This window comes from Lissotriton helveticus, chromosome 1_1, assembly GCF_964261635.1.
Source record: "Lissotriton helveticus chromosome 1_1, aLisHel1.1, whole genome shotgun sequence".
Lineage (NCBI taxonomy): Eukaryota > Metazoa > Chordata > Amphibia > Caudata > Salamandridae > Lissotriton > Lissotriton helveticus.
The window spans coordinates 1,828,434,242-1,828,454,717 of record NC_136057.1 but is presented as its reverse complement, the minus strand read 5'-3'; the positions used below and the strand labels follow the sequence as shown (position 1 = coordinate 1,828,454,717).

The window sequence follows — 20,476 nt, the reverse complement described above, 5'->3', positions numbered from 1 at the left end:
GATCTTCATCGATCCGAGCCTGCCGTATGGGGACTCTCTGTGAATGTATTATCTAACACAATTGCAGTTGGTGCCGAGATACCAGAGTCCTGGAGAGGGGCAGAAATCATCTTGATCCATAAAAGAGAGGACAGGGACAACCCTGTGAACTATAAGCCAATCTGCCTAATTGATAATGTTCACAAGATTTTAAACATGCAAGTATTGGCCAAACCTTGAGACTGGATGGAGGAAACGCAAGTTCTATCCCACCTCCAGGCAGTGTTCAGAACCTATATAAGCACCGTAGACCAGGTTTTTTGTTTTATTTTAATTCCCTGGAAAAATGTCACTCTGAACAAGTGCCCTTTGTAAGTAGTACCTGTTCATTTAAAGGTAACATTCAAACATGTCCCCAAAGCCAACAAATCCACTTGAACTAATAATACATTGATATAGTAACTATGACCAAGTAGAAGGAGCAAGAAGAGCGAGCTAACGGACCGAACCAAAATCGAGAGGAGTGCGATAGAGTTGTGTGTTCACCCTAATCCTAATTAGTCTACATATCAATTAAATGATTAATAAGCTTCCTCCTCTCCTCTTTGCGGATGCAAGAAAGTAACCTAAAAGCATCCACAGGTATATGTCCTTACATTAGTGCAGATCAGAGACTTTTCAAGAATTCACAAAAGATTATAGAACTAGGCCTAGAAACAGTAGACCTAGCAAACTTTTGGGATCCATTTTCTTATGAGCAAATATGCACATATAGATTTGCTCATGCGAAAATCTGCTGAGCAAGGGCAGTTTAACCTTCCCTATACCCCCTTTTTTGGACCATGAAAAATGTTTTACTCCTGTCTCTGTCCGGAGTATATTATCAACCCTTACCAAAATGGAAAGATATTGGGGACGAATTGGCAAATACCCTTAAACATGTAAGACTGTGGGAGCGCACAGACGGACAGGGCATCCCAATGCTGGCACTACCACTCCCTGCATCCTTCCAGTTACTGTATGGCCCAGATGACTTCTTGTATTGTACTGGTGGGGTGGTAAATGCACACCTGTAAAAAAAATGGTTCAGTGCGGTAACATCCCATCGGTTTCAAGAAATCTCAAATATATTTCCATAGAATCTGGAACATCGGTGTGGTCCTGCATTTACCAGGCGGAATTACGCAAGGTATTTCCTTTTCTGTGGGTATTGTCGCTCACATTTACCACACGCTCTGGGCAGGTCATAAATGTGAGAGGGGGCCGGCTGTGTGGTCAAGAGGGATGGTGGCGACTGTGGGAGAGTGGAGGTGAGACTGTAGTCAGGCAGGGCAAAGCATTATATGATCCCTGTTTGCCATGACTGGAGGTAGGATGGTGGCAGGAAAAATGGTCCAGGCTGCAATGCAGCTGTCCGGAATCCATTTTACCGGCAAGATATTCCAGCCAGTAAAATCAGTTCCATTGTTCTCGCTTACCATAAATTTTAGTGCAGGAACGATGGCCCACTCATGATTGAGTGGAATCCTGAATGAAAATTCTGCTCTACTCAACACAAAATCAGATTTACAGAAAGGTGGAAAATTCGAACCATGTTAGAGTCCAGGCCCTTCTATAACATGAGCCCTGGCATAATTAGAAATGTTAGTATTAGAACTTGTATATAATGAGAATGGCTGCCATAATTTGTCACCTCTCTGCATGGCACCAAATGGGACACTTTTTTTAACAGGATAAGTAGATTTTGGAAGCATACCGTTCCTTAAACAAGCAAATATTTTATAAAATACCACCCCCTTGCTGCCATCTCCCACCTTTCATCCACATAATTTAGTTACATTCCTTCCACAGTGTTATGGTCTGGCGTTCACCTACCCTAGTGGGTCAGACGTTTCGCTGCTTCCAGACAGACCTCACAGATCCCTACTGTAGATCTCGTAGGTGACACTTTCTCTGCTTTGAGATAGACTCAATGAACCCATTCCTATAGTGTCTTGTGCTCACTGAAGATCCTGTACCCATGCATACATAGGTTTTGACTTGGATCCAACAGACACATGTACTCTGGCACTAGCTTACACCCGCAAGTAAAAACCAAGCTGACAAGTAGAGGATAACACATCTACCATGCAGTATTCTTCCATCGAGTACTTAGAATATATGCTGTATGGCGAGTGCCCCATTTCTTTCATACATTTGTAAACAGTGCTACATGTACTAGCAGCATTCATTTCTATCTGACATTGCGTCATGACCTTGCACACCTCACCCAACGTATCTAACATATGTCCTCCTACAACCACGTAATTCTAATCAAACAAATGGATCCAGACAATTCGAGTGCCACAATGTCACATTAGGGGCAGTTGCACACTTTATAAATGCCAGATAAATGTAACTTCAAAGTATTAGATATGTGTTACTGGGGTGGATCAAGCTAAATATCCAACTTCATTGCACATTTTACAGCTATGCTGTTGTCTACTGTGTCCTACGTGTCTTCCCTTTTTCTCAGACTATTATCTTCCGACCAAGTTAGGTATTTGCTACTTTAGGCCTTTTGTCATTCTTCAAAAAATAACAGAACTACTCAGCTGTCAGCAGTGTTAACGGTTCCTCCTAACTCAAACCGTTTGTGACAGCTTTCAGATGAACACCTAACAATTTAGACTCCATCTATTAAAGGTTCGCTAGCATAACCACAAAGCAAATGACTTTCAACTCACGGAAGGTAATCCTGTGCAAACCACAATAGCTAAGTGCACCCAACCCATACAGGTTCTACCACCCAAGGGAATCTGAAATGACAGTCAATCTATTGAAGGATATCTCGTGTAGCCACAAATCACCTTATGCTCAACACAGAAGAATTTGTGCATTACCCACATATCAAATGAAACAATCTAAGCAGGCTTTCTTGCTCCCCGGGAATTCAGCAAATGACACTCTATTCCAGGATCTCCAATTAATCATGAAACCAACACTTCAAAGAAGCACACTGAATCAATCCGCTCAAGCTAACAAACCCACGTAGGGACAGATTTAGAGTTAGGCGGACAGGGTACTTCATCACAAACGGGATGGATATCCCTTTTGCCTCATTACAAGTGGAATAGGGTATAATGCACTTATCATGAGACAGAAGGGATATTCATCACGTTTGTGATGATGTGCCAATCTCTAAATCAGCCTCTTAATTATCAATCTTGATTACCTCACTGTAATACTAATCTCATAAATAAACGCGTTTGTTGCAGGTCTTCAATAACTACACTGCAGTGCTCCTTCTGCATACTATAGTTTTGCTGGAAATTGTCCATGACTGTGCATAGTAAACGTACAGTGCTACAAATACATCCACACAAGAAACACCCCAGAATCAACAACTTACTTTTCATATTCACAAAGGATTGACAACGAGATCAGCCAGCATAGAACTCTTTGTATTCGGTTAAATTATTAGGCAAAAACCAATACCCAAATGCTATGAATGTCATAAATTGCATGAGCAGTGAAGCAAATATCACCTAAGAACTGGAAGCCAGCCATACAAACTGGTATGAAAAAATGGAGAAACACGTGGTTTATTAGCAATAAGTATACAAACAGAAGAAAAAAAATCAACTTCAGGAGGCAGGATAGGCTTTTTTGCTAATCTTTTAACTGTTGCTTTACACTTCTCCCAGCTTGCTCACACAACATTCTAATGCTATTTTATAACTCAGGCTTCAAATGGCTGACAGAAAAACACAACAATTATGTTGCAACACCATACCAGGCAATACCCCCTTATATTAATTCAGAAGATCCTGCTGATTGCATGTGTACACTTAGAGAGTCATTTAGACCAAGTGGGTAGCCCATTGACTTGTGGGGTAGAGAAGGTTCCGCCTCTGCCATCCGAAGATGAACTACCTGATGCACCTATGGAGTCCGATTAGCTTGCAGGGAATCTTTTCGCTGAAAGTGCCCCCTCACCTCGGCACAGTAGGAGCAGTTTCAGCAAAAATATCCTACGGCACAAATTTTCTTATTTTGGAGATTTGTAAATAAATTCACAAAACGGGGGTTATTTAATAAAATAGTAATATCAAGAAAATGACACTAAAACTGTGTTTTATCCAAGGGGTTGGGGGAGCATGATTTGAATTCTCTGTGACTGCCTTGGTTTACTTGGCGGCACCTTGAAGTTGGCAGCCCAGTGGCTAATGTGCTGTCACCTTCAGGGAGGTTTACGCCAGATGTCCCGCATTTGCCAACAGTCAAGTAACTCTCATAGCATCAGCTGCAAAGTTTCAGCAATGAGGACAATGCCGGTTCTGGGCTAGGTCCATGTCGCACACCCATGTCAGGAAAGTAACTCAAGTATACCATTGTGAAGACCTCCATAGAGATGAGCTAGAGCCGAGGCTGTGGTTTCAAACGTTTGAACTGCTTGTTGATATTCATTGATACCCTTTTATCAACAAGTTCAGGACATCCAGTCAGTCAATATTCATCCTGCATTTTGGGTGGGAATTGCTACTTTTTGCCCAGCCATGGACTAATGACCTCATTATTTTCCCTTTTTTACTGCTTTGAGCATATACCAATGATTCACCATCCTACAAAGATCACATTGACATTTGATCTTGCTAGAGGTTTAGCTCACCACATTCTGAGAATTTACAACACTTCTATGGAAATTCACAATCATGTAGAATGCATCCACTAATGGTTTCACAGTCTTACTAAGCTTCATGCTAACCCTGGGCCAGCCACTTCAGTGGTCACAGACAACGGCCTCTCAGATATCTCAAACAATTATTTATTGACCTTGGTCTCGAAGACGACCTTTTCCACAGGTGTTGCTCTGACCTGTAACAGTTTATACCATTTCCAGAACCCAGGCATACATGCCAACAGACCTGGGTCAGGTGGGAAACTCCTGATTTTGTAAGCCCAAAACAGCTATCTCGCACCTGTAGGGGTGGGTGGTGGTGGTGGCGGTAAATTACGCACCCCCCCCATTGCTTTTCAAAATGTCCCTCTTTGCAGCTTTTGAATGTTGACATGTATGCCCAGGCAGGGTACATTTGATTGATATACCTGGTTCCTGCACAAACCCACAAAGGTTCCTGCACAGCTGTAGGTGGCGCCCAGCCAGTTTTATTTGTAGCCAAGTGTGCGTCTTCACCCGCCACACCTAAAATTCACTTCTAGAAACGCCACTGAACTTGAGGACTCAAACACCAACATGTAGAAAGAAGCATTTGCAATGCAATAGGTCTCGCCTTTGTGAGTATTGTCATTGTAAATGATAATTTTTTTACTTTTTTTTGTTTGTAGTCGAGCGATTATTTGGCACGTTTTATTTGTATAGATTTATTACTAGATACAATGTGACAGAATGAGTTGAGTATAATTTGGTTTGTTGACTGTATTATAAGTAGGGCTCCTGGTTTTGTGCTTTTTTTGCCATTTCCGTCTGTATTTATCCATATTTATTTTTTGCTAATTGTATCTGTATTTATCCATATTTATTTTGGGTTTTGTGGAAAAATTAAGCTGAAATTCGAATAGTTCCACATTTATTTAAGCGCTAAATATGCACTCATGCTTGAATGTCTGTCAGGTTAGAGTGCTCTGAACACCCGCAAGAAGATAAATCAGTGTACTGATTTGAAAATGTCAGTATGAACCATGTGTATATCTACTTCTGTTAAAGCCTCTTTACTAAAAATCCTTTCTTTGTTACCCCCCTATCTAGCAATCCAAACATCTATTGTCCTGGCAGACAGTATTTAGAATTACTCAAAAAGCAACCCAATTCCCATTTTTACCCACATTTAAAAATAAATACAGACAAGAAAATGAATGTTTTCGGTCTGTATATATCTGTAAAAATCAGTAAAAACGGAAAACAGGGAGCCTTAATTATAAGAGTGCAGGCCTAGGTGCTGTGAAGGATGTAAAGGTGTCTGTGAGTGTGAGAAAGTGCCATCTTTCTTGCGTTGGTATTCCCCCACTTTTTTTCTGAACTACTGATGTGCTTTGACTGAGTGTGCCCTGGGTTCCTGCCAACCAGGTACCCAGGGCAGATGTATGAAATTACAACGCATGCTTTTACCACGCATGCCTTTACAATGCGGTTTTTACAACGCAAATCTTTACAACGCATAGCGCTTTGGGGAGCTGGATAGTGAATAGTTTAATTTACTATTCCAACTCCAGTCCCCGTGGACACTAGGGAAGGTGTTGGATAGTAAATTAAACTTATTCCCTATCCTAGAGCGCCCCCCAGCGCAATGTGTTGTAATGGTTTGCGTTGTAAAAGTTGCGTTGTAAAGGTACTGCGTGGTAAAAGTTGCGTTGTAAAGGATGTTTCCCACCCAGGGCCTGTGTTCCTTCCCTAAAACTGTGCTGAAACTAAAAACCCAATTGGCATCTCTGGCCAACTGTCAGCACCTAGTAAATGGTACCCTAGGTACCCAGGGCATGGTGACCAGAGAAGATCCCTGAGGGCTGCAGCACTTATTGTGCCACCCTCAGGGGCCCTGTACCCTGGCACCCACACACTGCCTCTGCAGGCGGAGTGCCTAAGTACAGAACTAAACCAAGAGTCGACATGGCACACATCCCTGTGTCACATGCCCACAGAACCCACTGCCCTAGCATACTTCAGTCACCCCTCTAGCTGGGTGCCCTATGCCAGAGGTGTGGGCACAGGTGCATGAGCCCTGTGCCCCTACAGTACCCAGGGCCATTCCTGGGCACTGTAAGTGCAGTGATGCCATTAAGAGTATATGGTGCTGGGAGGTTGTCATTACGAACTCCACAGCACCATAATGGCTACACTGAAGACTGACAAGTTTGGTACCAAACTTCTCAGCACATTAAACCCGCACTGATGACAGTGTGGGATTTAATGTAAAATGCACCAGAGGGCATCTTAGAGATACCCTCTGAAATCCTAACCTACAATTCACGTCTGGGCTGAGTGGCTGCAGAGGCTGCCACACAGCAGACATGTTGCTGGACCCCTGGGTGGAAAGCCCCCGCTCTCCTGGGCATGCAACAATGTACATCCTGGACGAGGTGCTAGGTCTCCTCCCCAGGATTGGCAGGGGAAGCTTCAAAGGCCTGCCGCCTCTGTGAGCTTTTCCAGACCATTTGCTGTACCCAGCAACTGGCCCCCACCAGTCCTAACCCCCACTCTGGTGGGAAGACTGGCGGGAAAAACTACGTCAGGAAGGGGGGGGTGTGCCAGGCTGTGCCAACCCCACCCCTCAGGTGAGGGAGACGAGGTGAAGCACGACCCCGGGCTCCAGCCATCTTGAAGATGGGGAGCCCTGCCCAATCCCAGCTAGGCTCCTGCCCCCGTCCCACAGGAGAGGAGCAGGCTAGGGTTTTACTCACCCCAGGACAGGGACCCATTGGTCCCTGACCTTGCCCTACCTGTAACGCCCCTAAATTCAGTATTTAGGGGCTCCCTGAACCTTCCTTCCTCAGATCCCGATATGAAAAGAAGATCAAGAAGAAGAAGACCCACCGTGCAGCTGCTAACAACAGGACGACAAGAACTGACTTGGCCCCAGCCCTACCGGCCTGTCGATCCTGGAACTTGCTCCTGCCTAATCCCGGCGACTCCTGCGGACAGCAACCTTGGGACACCCAGAGGACCTGCCTGCCTTGACCCTCTTAAAGACTGGGATTCCCATCAGCAGAGGCTCTGCTGCAACAACCCACCTGGTGCCAGCCAAGAGGTTCCGGACCAGCCCACTCTGCAACCCCTGAGCCCGGGCCGGGCCCAACTGAACCAAGACCACGAGGAAGTCCCCCCCGGCGACTGGGACCCGAAATCCAGTGCCCAAAGACCTTCCTCGACGAAGCATATGACGCCTGCAGACTCAGAACCAGGGGCCACCTCAACAGCTGAGGGTAAGCTTTTCCGACACCCAAAGACACCCCTGCACCTGGTGCCCTACAGCCCCCTGTGCCCCCCTTTGGGGTACCTACCTGTGCTCCAAGATCCCAACTTACCTCTCGAAGTGCTGGTCGCCCCTGGAGAGTCTCTGTCCCCGAGCATGCAGTCTTTGTTCCTTTTTGACCTTTCCCATTGGATAACATTGAGCGCCCGACGGCTCAAAAGCATCCTGCACCCAGCCGCCCGGGTGCCGCTGGCTGTGCCACCTTTGTCCTATCCTACTTCCCCCCCTTGCCCTGAGCAAGTGACCAGGAGCTCAGCTCCCACCGCCGCGTGGCCTGCTAGCCAGCAGCCACCAACCGAAGGCCCCCTTTCCCTCGTTGGATATCATTGGGCCTAACTACCTCTGCACCTGGCCGGCCCTGTGCTGCTGGGGTTGAACCAACTGTACCTACCTGACCTTGGGGGACCCCTGAGACTATACCCAGAACCATAAATTCACCAGCCAAGTACTCACCTGGAAACCGGTAACTCACTTACCTGCCATTGGATAACATTGACCAATTTTGACTCGAAAATTTTCTAAGTGTGAAGTTTTGAAAACTGAAAATATTCATATAAAGTCAGCTGAATTCAGAAGTACTCACCTGTGATCAGGGGAGAAGCCAGTACTGTACCTTTCAGCCCAGTACTGAACCGCAAAAGTAATCCTTACCGGGTTTACTAGTAATCTATATTTTCTCCATAGGAAACCATTGTATGCTTTTCTATGAAATTTCTTCCAAGTGTCTACTTTTGAAAACTTGAAATATTCTTTAAAAACCATACGAAATACTGAAACGCAATTACCTACCTGTTTGACGTTAAGACCCCAGTGCTGGCCCTAGGAGACCAGTGCTGGATTACAAAAGTAATGCGATCGTACTTTACCTGCAACCTGAATTTTCTCCCATTGAATAACATTGTCAGATTTACATTGAAAAGTTTCTAAGTGTGAACTTTTAAAACAGCTTTATATTCATGTAACTAAAACGTTTTTGCTACTCTGGTTTCAGCTTAGACCCCAGGACTGAATCTAGGATTTAGACCTGGAACTACTAAAGTAATCTACACTGTGATTAACTGTACTTTTATGATAATAATCCATTGAGCTCAATGCTTAAGTGTGTCTAGACTTGTGTTGCCTTCAGCAACCCCTGTACCTATTGTGTTCACATACCATATTGCTTCCTTGCAAAGTAATTACATGAAAGTATTCATACCTAGCAAAGTATATTTTTATGCCTGTTTTTTCTAAAAATAAAATAACTATATCTTTGGATATAACAACCATTGGCCTGGAGTTCAGTCTTTGAGTGTGTGAAATCTTTTGCTGACTGTGTGTGTAAAACAAATGCTTTGCACTGCCCTCTGGTACTGCCTTACTGCTCGACCAAGCTACCAATTTGGAGAGTAAGGTCAGTCCTGACTTTAACCTCTGTTATACCTTTGGGGTTTGTGGACTCTATACACACAGTACTTCCTTATTGTCCAGTATATATAGAGCCACTTTCTCACATGTGAGCGACTCACCCTGCTAGAAATCCCTGACCTACCTCTGTAGGGTACCAAAAAAAGAATTTGAAAATGGCATTTTTTCTATACAAACATTTTTATCTAATGTTTGAATGCGCAGATTCCTAAGCTTATTTTTATGGTCATTAATGGCCAGCAGTTAGGGCGTTTGCAAGCGTTCTTAACATTGACAGATAAGGGTAGTGTGGAACAAGGTGATATGCTCATTTGCCCAGGATTACTCGCATAAGCCACCTGAAGAAACTAGAATTAGAACCCGGTCACTTGTTTACGCAACCAATAATGTACTCACTGGGCTATATGAAGTGTCCCATTCAACAGATTCCTCTTTTGATCACTGTCATCTAACCAAATTCTTGCCACTTCACAGAATACTGCGCATGTGCAGATTTCCAAATGTAGAAGCGCTTCACTTCCCTTCTATCCCTGTAACTTTCAATTAGAATTTCTCTGTTTCTTGCAACGATGCGGGAGCTCTGATGTGAAAACAACAAGGTGATGGTGAGGCATAGATTCTACAGGGGCAAGGGGGTGCTCCTCATCCTTTAGCTAACAGAGATTAGTTTAATCACTTGTGCAGCCAAGCCATTACTTCAAGGGAAACAATGTGCATAGGAGAGAGGATGGAAACAAAGAGCTTCCATCTCTTCTAATTAAAGTCTTGGTCATAGGGAAATGAGGCATATAAGGTTACAGTCAATGATCGCTGCTCACCGAGGAAGCCAGTGAATCTGACCTCTGAGCTGAAGCATTCTTCTGTGCAGCAAATTGACGGAGGGTGCGGGTCGGTCCTCTGCAAGGCTTGTGGGGCTGGTGCACAGTTAGTCACGTCTCGGGCTAGTGGTCTGTCAGAAAGGCAAGGCTAAAATCAGCCTAACAATCTGTGCATCTTGTTTGTAGTACTAGGGCTGAAAGGAAACCCCACAGATCGGCGACAGAATGTCTAGAGAAGACGAACACTTTTGTGACTATGACAGCCAGGTTCCTTTTAGGACAAGGACGACAGCCGACTGGAATATAAATTACTGGGAGTGCAACCTCAAGTTATATACAGACTTCTGCTGGGAGCCGCGCTTTCGTGCTATCTGTAGTAGAGACTATGCAAATGTTTTACCACCTGCAGCCCGGACCAGGTAGTGTTGGTAAAAAAAGGACCTCTAATTAAATTAAGGGAAGCAAAAGAGCAAGTATGCCTAAGCAAACAAAGGAAGTTATAAATGCTAATCACAGAATGCGAGCAAGGCAAAGACACCGGTCTCTGCCACCAGCTCTTCAGCCTTATGGCAAGGGCATAGTAAATTAGCAGAACGGCCTTCCATCTCCGACCACCTGCCTCTGCTGTGAGGCAGGGGCAAGCTGGAGCCTGGTTAATGATTGGAGGGGGAGGGAGAGCAGAGAGAATGGGGTGGAGGAGCAGGGGGAAAAGACAACAAGGAGAGCAAAACCAGCACGGTGCTCAAGAAAGGGGGCCACGCTGATAGAAAGAAATCAAACCTGCGGAGCGAGAGGGTTATGCTGCGAGGTGTAGGGCAGGCACAGACAGCAGTGCCCCTGCTCTGAAGCAAACTCCAGCACAAACCTCCCTCTTGTTTGCCTGGCTCCGCTGTTCTGCTATGAGGCAGGTCAGGCTGGACCCTGCTGACTAATTGGGATGGGGAGGCAGAGCAGAGAAAGTGGGACAGCGGAGCTGGTAAAATACACAACAATGGAAGCGAAACCAGCAGAGCGCTCATGAAACACACTAGGTGCTCAAAGTATTGCACAATTATTCAAAAACAAGCAGGGTGGTGGGCAGGAGGGAAGTGCACAGAACAGTTGCCCTCCAAGCGCCTCGGATGATGAGCAGGAAAGAAATGTGTGTGTCTCCTGGGAAGCAAAAAGTGTGCCTGCAATAGCAGGTACGAGAAAGTCATGTAAGAAAATAGTGCTCGCAGACTGTAAATAAAATATACTGAGTAACAACACAAATAAAGGGGCCAGACCTCATGGTAGATTACAAAACCAGAAACTGTTGTACTAAGGAGGGACTACTAAACCTATTCACAATCGAAAGCAACCACTTAGAATGGACAGTAACAGGAGCCAATTGAAAAGATGGGCGGAGCTACAAGTCCATCCCTGAATTCAGCATGTCTCAAAGACACAGCGCAAGCGCTTCCTGTGCGAGACCTAACAAAAACACTGAAAGGGATGAGCTACTCAGACATGGAGCTGGTAACCGGAAAGCTTTGTTTTCCATGCTTTTGGAAATGAAAATCATGTGACTAATAATTTTAAAAGGTCTTGAACATCTAGCAGAATGCCTTTCACTGGACATTCGCATTACATCGGTGGAGCACACAATGATGATACTGAGCATGCCAAATGAGGATCCTATGCCTGATGAATTAACAGCCCTACTCAATACCCGCCTGCTCACCTCTTCCAGTTTCTTGGCATTGCCGGTAACGAATACAATACTCCTCTTGACAGAGGCGGCCATGCTTCACGTGGGGTTGGGTAGAGTTTCCGGGGAAATACGTTCGCACCTTCTCTGTACAGCCAATAGACGTAAATCCGAGCTGCGGTTCAAGTCTCGTCTTGAACCTTATCCCGCCCACGTCGAACAAGGAACAATCTATAAAACGGCTCCAACGTGGCAGCCATGATTAAAATAAACATTGCATTACATTTTTCATCAGTTCCTATAGAAATGCAAAATCGCTCAATTTAAAACAGCTGCGGTTGTGGAAAAAAGTTTCAATAATCAGTACATCGCAATTTGCAGGCATAAATCCACCATTTCCACAAAAGAATAAATGCATATCCATTCCAAATGGCTACACCCGAAATGAATTCACAGCAGAACTGCGGCTGTCACTAAGATTCGAGTAGTCTTTCGTTTGTTTCCTTGCCTGCGTAGTCCATGTGCTGTCAGAGAGTTCCGTGCTTTTGATTAAATGTACTCGCTGGCCACTCTTGCCCGTTTCTGTTTTTCCCGCTATGGAGTTGCTGCCACGGAGCTCGCAGGAGTTCGCCTCGGCCCAATACTGGGAGCGATTTTTCCGTCGCCGGGGTACACGCGCCTTCGAGTGGTATGGAGGCTACACTGAGCTTTGCGGGGTGCTGCACAAGTACGTCAAAACGAGGGACAAGGTGTGTTCCTAACTCCAGAGACTTTTGCTTGTATTCTGTCATCGTGTGCTGCCATTTCTGTTAAAAATCAGGATAATACTGTGCAAGCGCTACTCACTTTTCCTACCACGAAATGGTCCTGTTGGCACATTTTTCTCCCTCAGGTGTTTTACGATCTCCCTCTAACCCAACAGTCCCTGTTTCTCGTTCAATACATAGTGCTATGCGCTGCCTAAAGGTTTCCTTCAGTGCGCTGTACAGTTAAAAATGAAAACCCAGAATTGTGAAGCAGTAATCAGTCGCATGTGTGGCCGGATCCCCCTGCCAAAGGGTCAAAGGGTAGCCTGTCCTGAATAATTCCTTTTTAGGTCGAGCGTTACAGAAAGTACAGCTGTCTGTCAGGTCTCAAAAGGCATATTGCAGCGGACGTGCCAAGAATATACAGGTGCTTGGAGGCTGCTCAATGCTTAACATTAGTTGGCTTCCCAGACTCTCGTTTGCCTGTACCTTATTCGTGTCCCAGCTTGTCAATCTTGTGTCGGTCTTTCTCATGGAGCTTATCTTCTAAACCATCTCTTTTGATTGGCTGGCTTGTATGCCTCCGCTTCTTGCTTTTCAAGCATTACTTTATTCTTTTAGGTTTAGCAAGCCACAAGAGTGCATGTGTTTTCAGCTGTCTCCCTCATGTACTTCTCACCTTCTTCACTGTCATTAAAATTTAAAAGCACTTTATTAGAACACCTTTTGTTTGGAGCTTTGCTTCCATGCCACTTCTCTGCAAGTCACTGAAGAATGTGCCAGGATAACATAAGCGAAATAGATAAGTAGATAAGAAATAGATAAGACAATAGAGAAATAGATGAGATGGTTTAAGGTTTTTAACTGCGTTGTTTCCGATAAAATGTTGTGCACGTAATTGATATAACGTTTGGAAGCTCATTTATGTTGGAGGTAGACTTGTTTGTTTTGTGTATTTTATGCCCCTAAACTAGTTAACTTGTGGATGCATTAAAATTTTTCAAGGTATAAGTTGACGTGGTGTTTAGAGCTGCCACCTGATAATTTTTCATTTAATTGCTGTTTATTATTTTGTCAATTCATTACATTGTAATGAGTTCTAGTGTAATTCTTATATAGAATTATATATGACTGAGTGGTTTCTTCAGTCTAAATGCATTAGATGGTGTACCAATTAAAGCAGAAACGCAATGGAAAGTTTTGTGACCGACTGAAGTGGTTGTCGCATGCCCGCTTGAAATGTGTGAGGATTACTGATGCTTGCCCATTTGCATAGCACAGCTATTATCTGCTACTGTCTGTGATGCTTAGGACACCAGCTAGTATAGGCAATTGCTAGGATAGAAGATCTCTCTAAAATTTCTTTGATGAGCCTCATCTAAGGAAAGGGGTGCGGCTGCCATTAAAGTGAAATTGCAGCATTGGGCCACATTTATAAAAAAACATTCGTTTGTCAAGTTGTAAGAGTTTTGTAATGTATTGTTTTGTATTGCATTGCAAATGCTTTTTTTGTATGCTAATTTTGAAATGCAGCATGCGCCCTGATTTCTAGCAGTATTGAGTGTGTGCTTCTTGTGTCATTTTGTGACTTTCTTGACTTGTTTGACTTTTATCTGGCGCAGTGCTGGTCTCTAAGGAGGGTATTTGTGAATTTTAGTATGATGGTGCTGTAAAATGTTAGATTTGTTCTGTGGCAGATGGGGTGCTAGGAAGTTACTCAGTGTTTAGATATTCTAATTCTCTTTTTGCAAACGCTTCTCCTTTCGTACTTGGTAGTCTGTGAGTACCTTGATTCACCAGTGACGTTTTTCACAAGGGGTTGGTGTGGGATAGCAATCTGACATAAAGTGACCCCCTATCAAGCACAAGGCAATACATGTGGGTGCCCAGTCAATTCTGTCCTTCAGAAATAAAATGTAATTCATGTCGTAAGCAGATTGATATACATAAAAAAAAATCCAGTAGGTGCTAAAGAATCCTGAAGCGTTTAATTCTTTTTGGGCCAAAGGTACATCCAGAAATATAACAAAAATGTTCCTGTCCCTTTGCATGTTGAAGTACTCTGTGGCACACAACTAAATAGTTTTTTGCATGCCAAAGATTTTCAGTAGTGATCCTAAACCACAATGCAAGTTAATGGCAGGTGACCGTAATTAGTGGCAAGGTTGAAATTGAGCCATTGTACAGCTGTCTCTCAGAACTAGTAGCGAATGGTCTCCAAACCGAAGAACGTCCCTGGCATGTTCAGGGAATTGAAGACTGACCGGAACCTTGCAACTACTTTATCCTAAAAGGACACCTGGCACACTATGGGGCATTCACTGATGTTTTCAAACACACAGCCTTAGATTTCCCAGCCAATCAAAGGTTTCTATTGCATCCCAGCTCAAATTTGGTTAAAAGTTCAAGTCACGTTACTATTATGGTTGACTGGGCCTTCAAAGCGGCGTAGGTCGGAACTATAAGTCTTGAGTTTTTGATGCAGGCGTACCACAAGATAATTCTCTTGAGGACCCTAACCACATCAATGCTGTACACCCAGAAGATGGAACAATGAAATTAAGGATGGGTGTGTAATAGTAAGCTTTGTATGTTTTCCATGTTATGCCTATGTTCCTTAATAGAATACAGAATTCTGTGTGAGTAACATTCCTTACACAGAGAATGTCATCTGAGATTCTAGACAGTTGGAGCTAGAACTGTTCGTGGCTGAGCTTAATAAATCTTACCTCTCAACTTTATCATTCATCTTTTATGTGGTAAACATCACATATATTTGGCGACGATCGAGAAACCTCTTCTGCCGCAACACGAAACCTACTCGCCTATCCCATTACTCCTCCAGCGGCAGAAGAATTTTTAAGGAAGCGTCGTCTTCCCAGCGGCTGATTTTTCATCTACAGTAAAAAAGAGATAATTACACGGTGAGGAGTGTGGTGGGAGGCCGTAAAAGGACTTTACTCGACTTTATTAGGAAAAGTCGGGAGAAATCATCCCAACCGCTTTGCGTGCCTGTGACGTTTTACTATGCTTGCGTGTGCGTTCCACAAAGCACGGAGGAATTTCCTTTCACAGTAGCGTATGCGTGTCAGTGACGCGCTACGCTAGCAGCTGACGCACAACACTTTAAAAAAAAAAAGGGAGATCAATTTTCACGGAGAAGGAAAATGCAATGTTCCATGCGTAACAATGGTACATTCATCGTTCTAAAAGAACATAATTTTAACGCTGTATTGCCCGGATACTGCCTCTCATTGTTCTCCTTTTGATAAAACATTCTGGTATTCTACTACTTTCTAAAAGAATGTTGTTACACGCATTGTGAGTGGATAAAGCTCTACGGCCAATAGAGATATATCTTAAAAAACTATCTCTAAGTTTATAAAACAAGCATTTGCAATGCAATAGGTCTCGCATTAATTAAGTTTGAGCTATTGGCACTGCTAAATATTGCAACATCAATTGCAACAAAAGTCTATAAATTGTTGGCCAAAAAAAGTGTATTATTTTTGTAGCAATGGTGGCATGCTGAGCTTTAGATTACTATGTTTAAAAGTAAAGTGCGCCATACTGCGATTGCTACAATAGTTAATTGTGGATGCGTTAACAATTGATGTGTGCACTGATGGCTGGTGGTGTGTGTGTGCCTGTAGAAATTGTGCACTGATGGCTGGTGGTGTGTGAGCCTGGTGGAAGTGTGCACTGCCGGCTGGTGGTGTGTGTGCCTGGTGGAAGCGTGCACTGACAGCTGGTGGTGTGTGCGCCTGGTGGTAGCGTGCACTGACAGTTGGTGGTGTGTGCGCCCTGGTGAAAGCGTGCACTGACGGCTGGTGGTGTGTGCCTGGTGAAAGCGTGCACTGATGGCTGGTGGTGTGTGTGTGTGCCTGGTGAAAGCGTGCACTGACGGCTGGTGGTGTGTGTGTGTGTGTGCCTGGTGAAAGCGTGCATTGAAGTCTGGTGGTGTGTGCCTGGTGGAAGTGTGCACTGATGGCTGGTGGTGTGTGTGTGTGTGTGTGTGCCTGGTGAAAGCGTGCACTGACGGCTGGCGGTGTGTGTGTGCCTGGTGAAAGCGTGCATTGAAGTCTGGTGGTGTGTGCCTGGTGAAAGCGTGCAGCGACGGCTGGTGGTGTTTGTGCCCGGTGAAAGCGTGCACTGACGGCTGGTGGGGTTTGCTAATGCCTGTTCTAATTGCTGGGGAAGTCGAAGGATGATGGGGCAGAGGGGGGAAAAGAGCTTTTTACTTCAGTTGAGGGAATCTTTTTCCTGCTCCTTACATGTTGCTGTATGCAGGCGGACGGGCTGGGGCAAGGCATGTCGGCTGCATTAGACTCCTAGTCTGGTTTATCAGATCCAGAGTGGATAATTCCGGGACCAGAGAAACCCCGATTCCTGGGTGTATTTCTCTCTTGGCAACTCGTTACAAGGGCTAAAGTAAGCAATTGTACAAAAGACATCACAGGGAGTGAAAAATTCCTAGCACACGACTGAAGGATGGTTAATGCAACCGCTGTGCAGAAACTGAAAATCCCCTTCTTATATGGTGCACTGCTAGCGCCATGTTTTTGTTTCCGACAAAAAGAAACACTCTGGAAACAAATATCTCATGAATGGGAAACAAAAAATACTGGTGAGCAAAATCGTGAGGAGTAAATGGTTTAAAGGAACAATGACAATGCTGAAGGTAACTATCGAGTAAGGATAGGGTTACATTTAAAAGGTAAATGGAGAGGGTTGGTTTAAATGAAAAGGGTTGAAGGAATCCTCCCGGGTACATTTAAAAACAAATACTCATTTGCATTTTAAATAACCAGCATTTGTATCGCAGGGGCAACAGAGAGAGGACGTGAGAGCGAACCAAATGAGTAACCGGATAAGATTTATGGCCCTATGAGGGAGATAAACTATGCGGACTGGGGATATTGTGAGGTCTGGCAGGGAGGGGCCCAGAAGAGAGACTCCGGAGGCGAAGCTCTGCATAATTAAGTGAATACCCTTGTTCTGTGCTGGCACAGTGCCCAGGAAACGGCGATTAACACCAATAAACATAGTTGATACATATGGCGAGACGATGTGGCATAACATGCAAAGTTGTGAACGTAGTTCGAGTCTCCGTGCACTCTGTGCCTTCCCTAAAAAAAATGCAGACATGTCATGTATTAAAAGTTTTGTAAAGAAATAGCGAAACCCTGCTATTTATTAGTGCATCTGTATGATTTAAAAGGGGATGGCAAGTGGATGCAGTGGCGCGAGAGAATACTTAATGACAAATGAAAAGAGTGCTTGTGTTTTCAGGCGATCCTAGTACGTTGAATCAATTAACGAGGATCAGCGAGGATCAGCTGAAAACAAACGTGCTAATTAACTACACACACGTTTAACCCCTATCTACCGCTATTATACTGGGGAATGACCATCTTACCCGAGTCCCAGGGATGTTCTTTGCCTCTAAAGAAAGGGGAACCGCGCATACACACCACATCACATCTAGAAACAAGCAAACAAACCCCCCGGCCCTCACTTGCTAGATGCCGTCTACCTCCGGCCACAGAAACGCTGGAGCACGCACACTGCAAGTCGGCGTGGAGCGCACCTCGGAAGAGACGCGGGAGGACGCCGTGAGCGTGCACGTTGGCGTTCACAGACCTGAGTCGGCTCGTGCCCAGGTCTGGAGCGGCTCGTGCACAGCTCTGACTCCCTTGCGACCTAGCAAGGCGGCTATAAGTCTCGTTGGCGGCAGCGCTTCGCGCTACAACGCCAGCGAGACCTAAAAAAAAAATATAGGAGTATAAAAAAAAAAAATTACATTTCTTTTACAAGAAGGTTAAATATACGATAAAAAAGAGGGAAAAATAAAGAAAAATGCAGAATGTAACGCAGCCAGCATTTTTTCTAACGAGTCCAGGAGAGCCGAATGTAAAATGGCAGAAGTGGAAGAAAATATTTGCTAACTATGCGAGGGTATGCGGAACGAACTTAAGTGCTGAAAGAAAACATTCTTTATTACTACATTGCTTAGGAGGTGAAGGTCAAGATGTATTAGAACATTTACCGAAACTAAGTACGTCTGAACAAAGGAACTTAAATGAATATGAAATTGCTATTGAACAATTGGATCGACATTATCTTCCCAGGTTGAGTACCATAAAGATACCATTTTGGTTTGAGAGGCCAGAAAAAAGATGAGTCTGTGGAAGACTATGTCTCGGCGTTAGGGAAGTTGGCCTCTTCTTGTAAATTTGGTCAGACGTTGGAAGAAAGAATAAGAGACCAGTTTGTTTTAAAATGTGCACATGACAGTATCCGGAAAGAACTTTGGTTAAAGGATGAACCTCCATTGGAAGAAGTTTTGGTTATTGCGAAACAAGTTGAACACATGACTAAATGTGTGGATGAATTAAAAGGAGAAAAAAAAAAGACGACGGTCTCAGAAAATAAAAATGAATCTAAAGTTGAGGAAGTAATATGTCAAGTAAAAAAAGAAGAAAAAGCAACTATAGATAAAAATGATTCTGCGTTGAATAATTCTAATCCTAATGTCACAAATGTTAACATCAAGTTTTCTTGTTTTAGATGTGGAAATTTTGGTCATTTGGCTGACTATCCTATTTGTCCTGCTTTGAAATCTATGTGCAATAGTTGTGGTAAGAGGGGACATTTCTCGAAATGTTGTAGAACTAAAATTAATAAGAGGGAGGGTACTAATAGAAAATGGTCTCAACCTCAAGTAAAGACGGTGACTTTTCAAATTAATCAAAGCCCTTTAGAACACCCATCACATTTGGTAAAAGTTGATGATGCATTAATTAAATTTAAATTTGATTCTTGCTCGCAGATTACTATGATTGATGAAACTTTGTTATATAAAAATTTTGGGAAAAATGTTAAACTCTTAAGAAGTGACATTTTACCTTTGGGTTATGGAAAGAAACCCATCAAATTGTTGGGTTATTTTGTGGCTACCATTGAGTTGGGAAGTCGTATTATTCCTGGGAAAGTGTATGTAGCTAAACAAGGTGATGCACTACTTGGTTGGAAACATCAACGTGATCTAGGGGTTAAACTTAATCCCAATGCTTCACCTCAAGTACAGATGCAGGAGGTGGAGGATTTGTCTTCAATGTTTGCAGATAAATTTCCTGGGGTATTTAATGAGAATTTGGGATGTTTAAAAGGTTACAAGCATTGTATAAAATTAAAAAAATGCAGTTCTATTATAGCAAAAGTAAGAGGAATTCCTTTGGGTGAACAAGAAAAGGTACAGAAGGAAATTGATGAACTTATTGAGAATCAGATTATAGAGCCTGTAGAAGCCACAGAATGGTTCGCACCCATTGTTATAGCTAAGAAACCTTCTGGCGGGAGGAGCCTAGCCTGGAAACATGATGGCCGCCTAAACCCTCGGCTCCGCCGCCCCGCTCTTCTTCCCTCCGTACCGTTGCACATCCTGTTACTTATCCGGTCTTCTTGATACGGTATCGGACTCGGGAAGTGATGCTGATTCCAGCGGTGTGCTTTCCGATGTGATCTCTTAGACGGGACTGATTGAGCGTCCCTGTTTTCTTTCTGCTGTTAATGGCGGCGACCGGGTCTTTGTTCACGGAGCAGACAGGCTCCGGCCACCACAACAACGGCCACAGTCGGCAGAGCGAAGTCGACCAGCGGGAAGCGGCGGCCGCTTGGAGTTTCTGCAGCGGCGCGCTCTCATTCCTTTTTACCTCTGCACTTGATTAGACTCGCAGCTGCTGGTGCTACATTTGTATCTCCTGTGCCTTTCCCTCTGCGGAGCAGTGCGGGGGGCCATTTTGTACCGAGTGCTCGGCGATTGTGCCTGGTGGACTACCCAACTACTGAGGGTGTTTACCATTGCCGACTACACACTATATC

General features: G+C 44.2%; 2 protein-coding genes across 2 annotated transcripts in view; one reads left to right on the top strand and one right to left on the bottom strand.

Moving 5' to 3' along the window:
• ITPA (inosine triphosphatase) overlaps positions 1-11,996 on the bottom strand; it is a 79,756-nt gene extending 67,760 nt beyond the window's left edge. Inside the window, exon 1 of the mRNA XM_078659204.1 lies at positions 11,880-11,996. Within this exon, the coding sequence (XP_078515330.1) occupies positions 11,880-11,942 (63 nt within the window). The 5' untranslated portion in view covers positions 11,943-11,996. The remainder of the gene's footprint in view (positions 1-11,879) is intronic.
• A 348-nt stretch (positions 11,997-12,344) lies between these two features.
• Positions 12,345-20,476, top strand: part of METTL13 (methyltransferase 13, eEF1A N-terminus and K55) — a 109,754-nt gene continuing 101,622 nt past the window's right edge. The window contains exon 1 of the mRNA XM_078641073.1: positions 12,345-12,595. Within this exon, the coding sequence (XP_078497199.1) occupies positions 12,443-12,595 (153 nt within the window). The 5' untranslated portion in view covers positions 12,345-12,442. The remainder of the gene's footprint in view (positions 12,596-20,476) is intronic.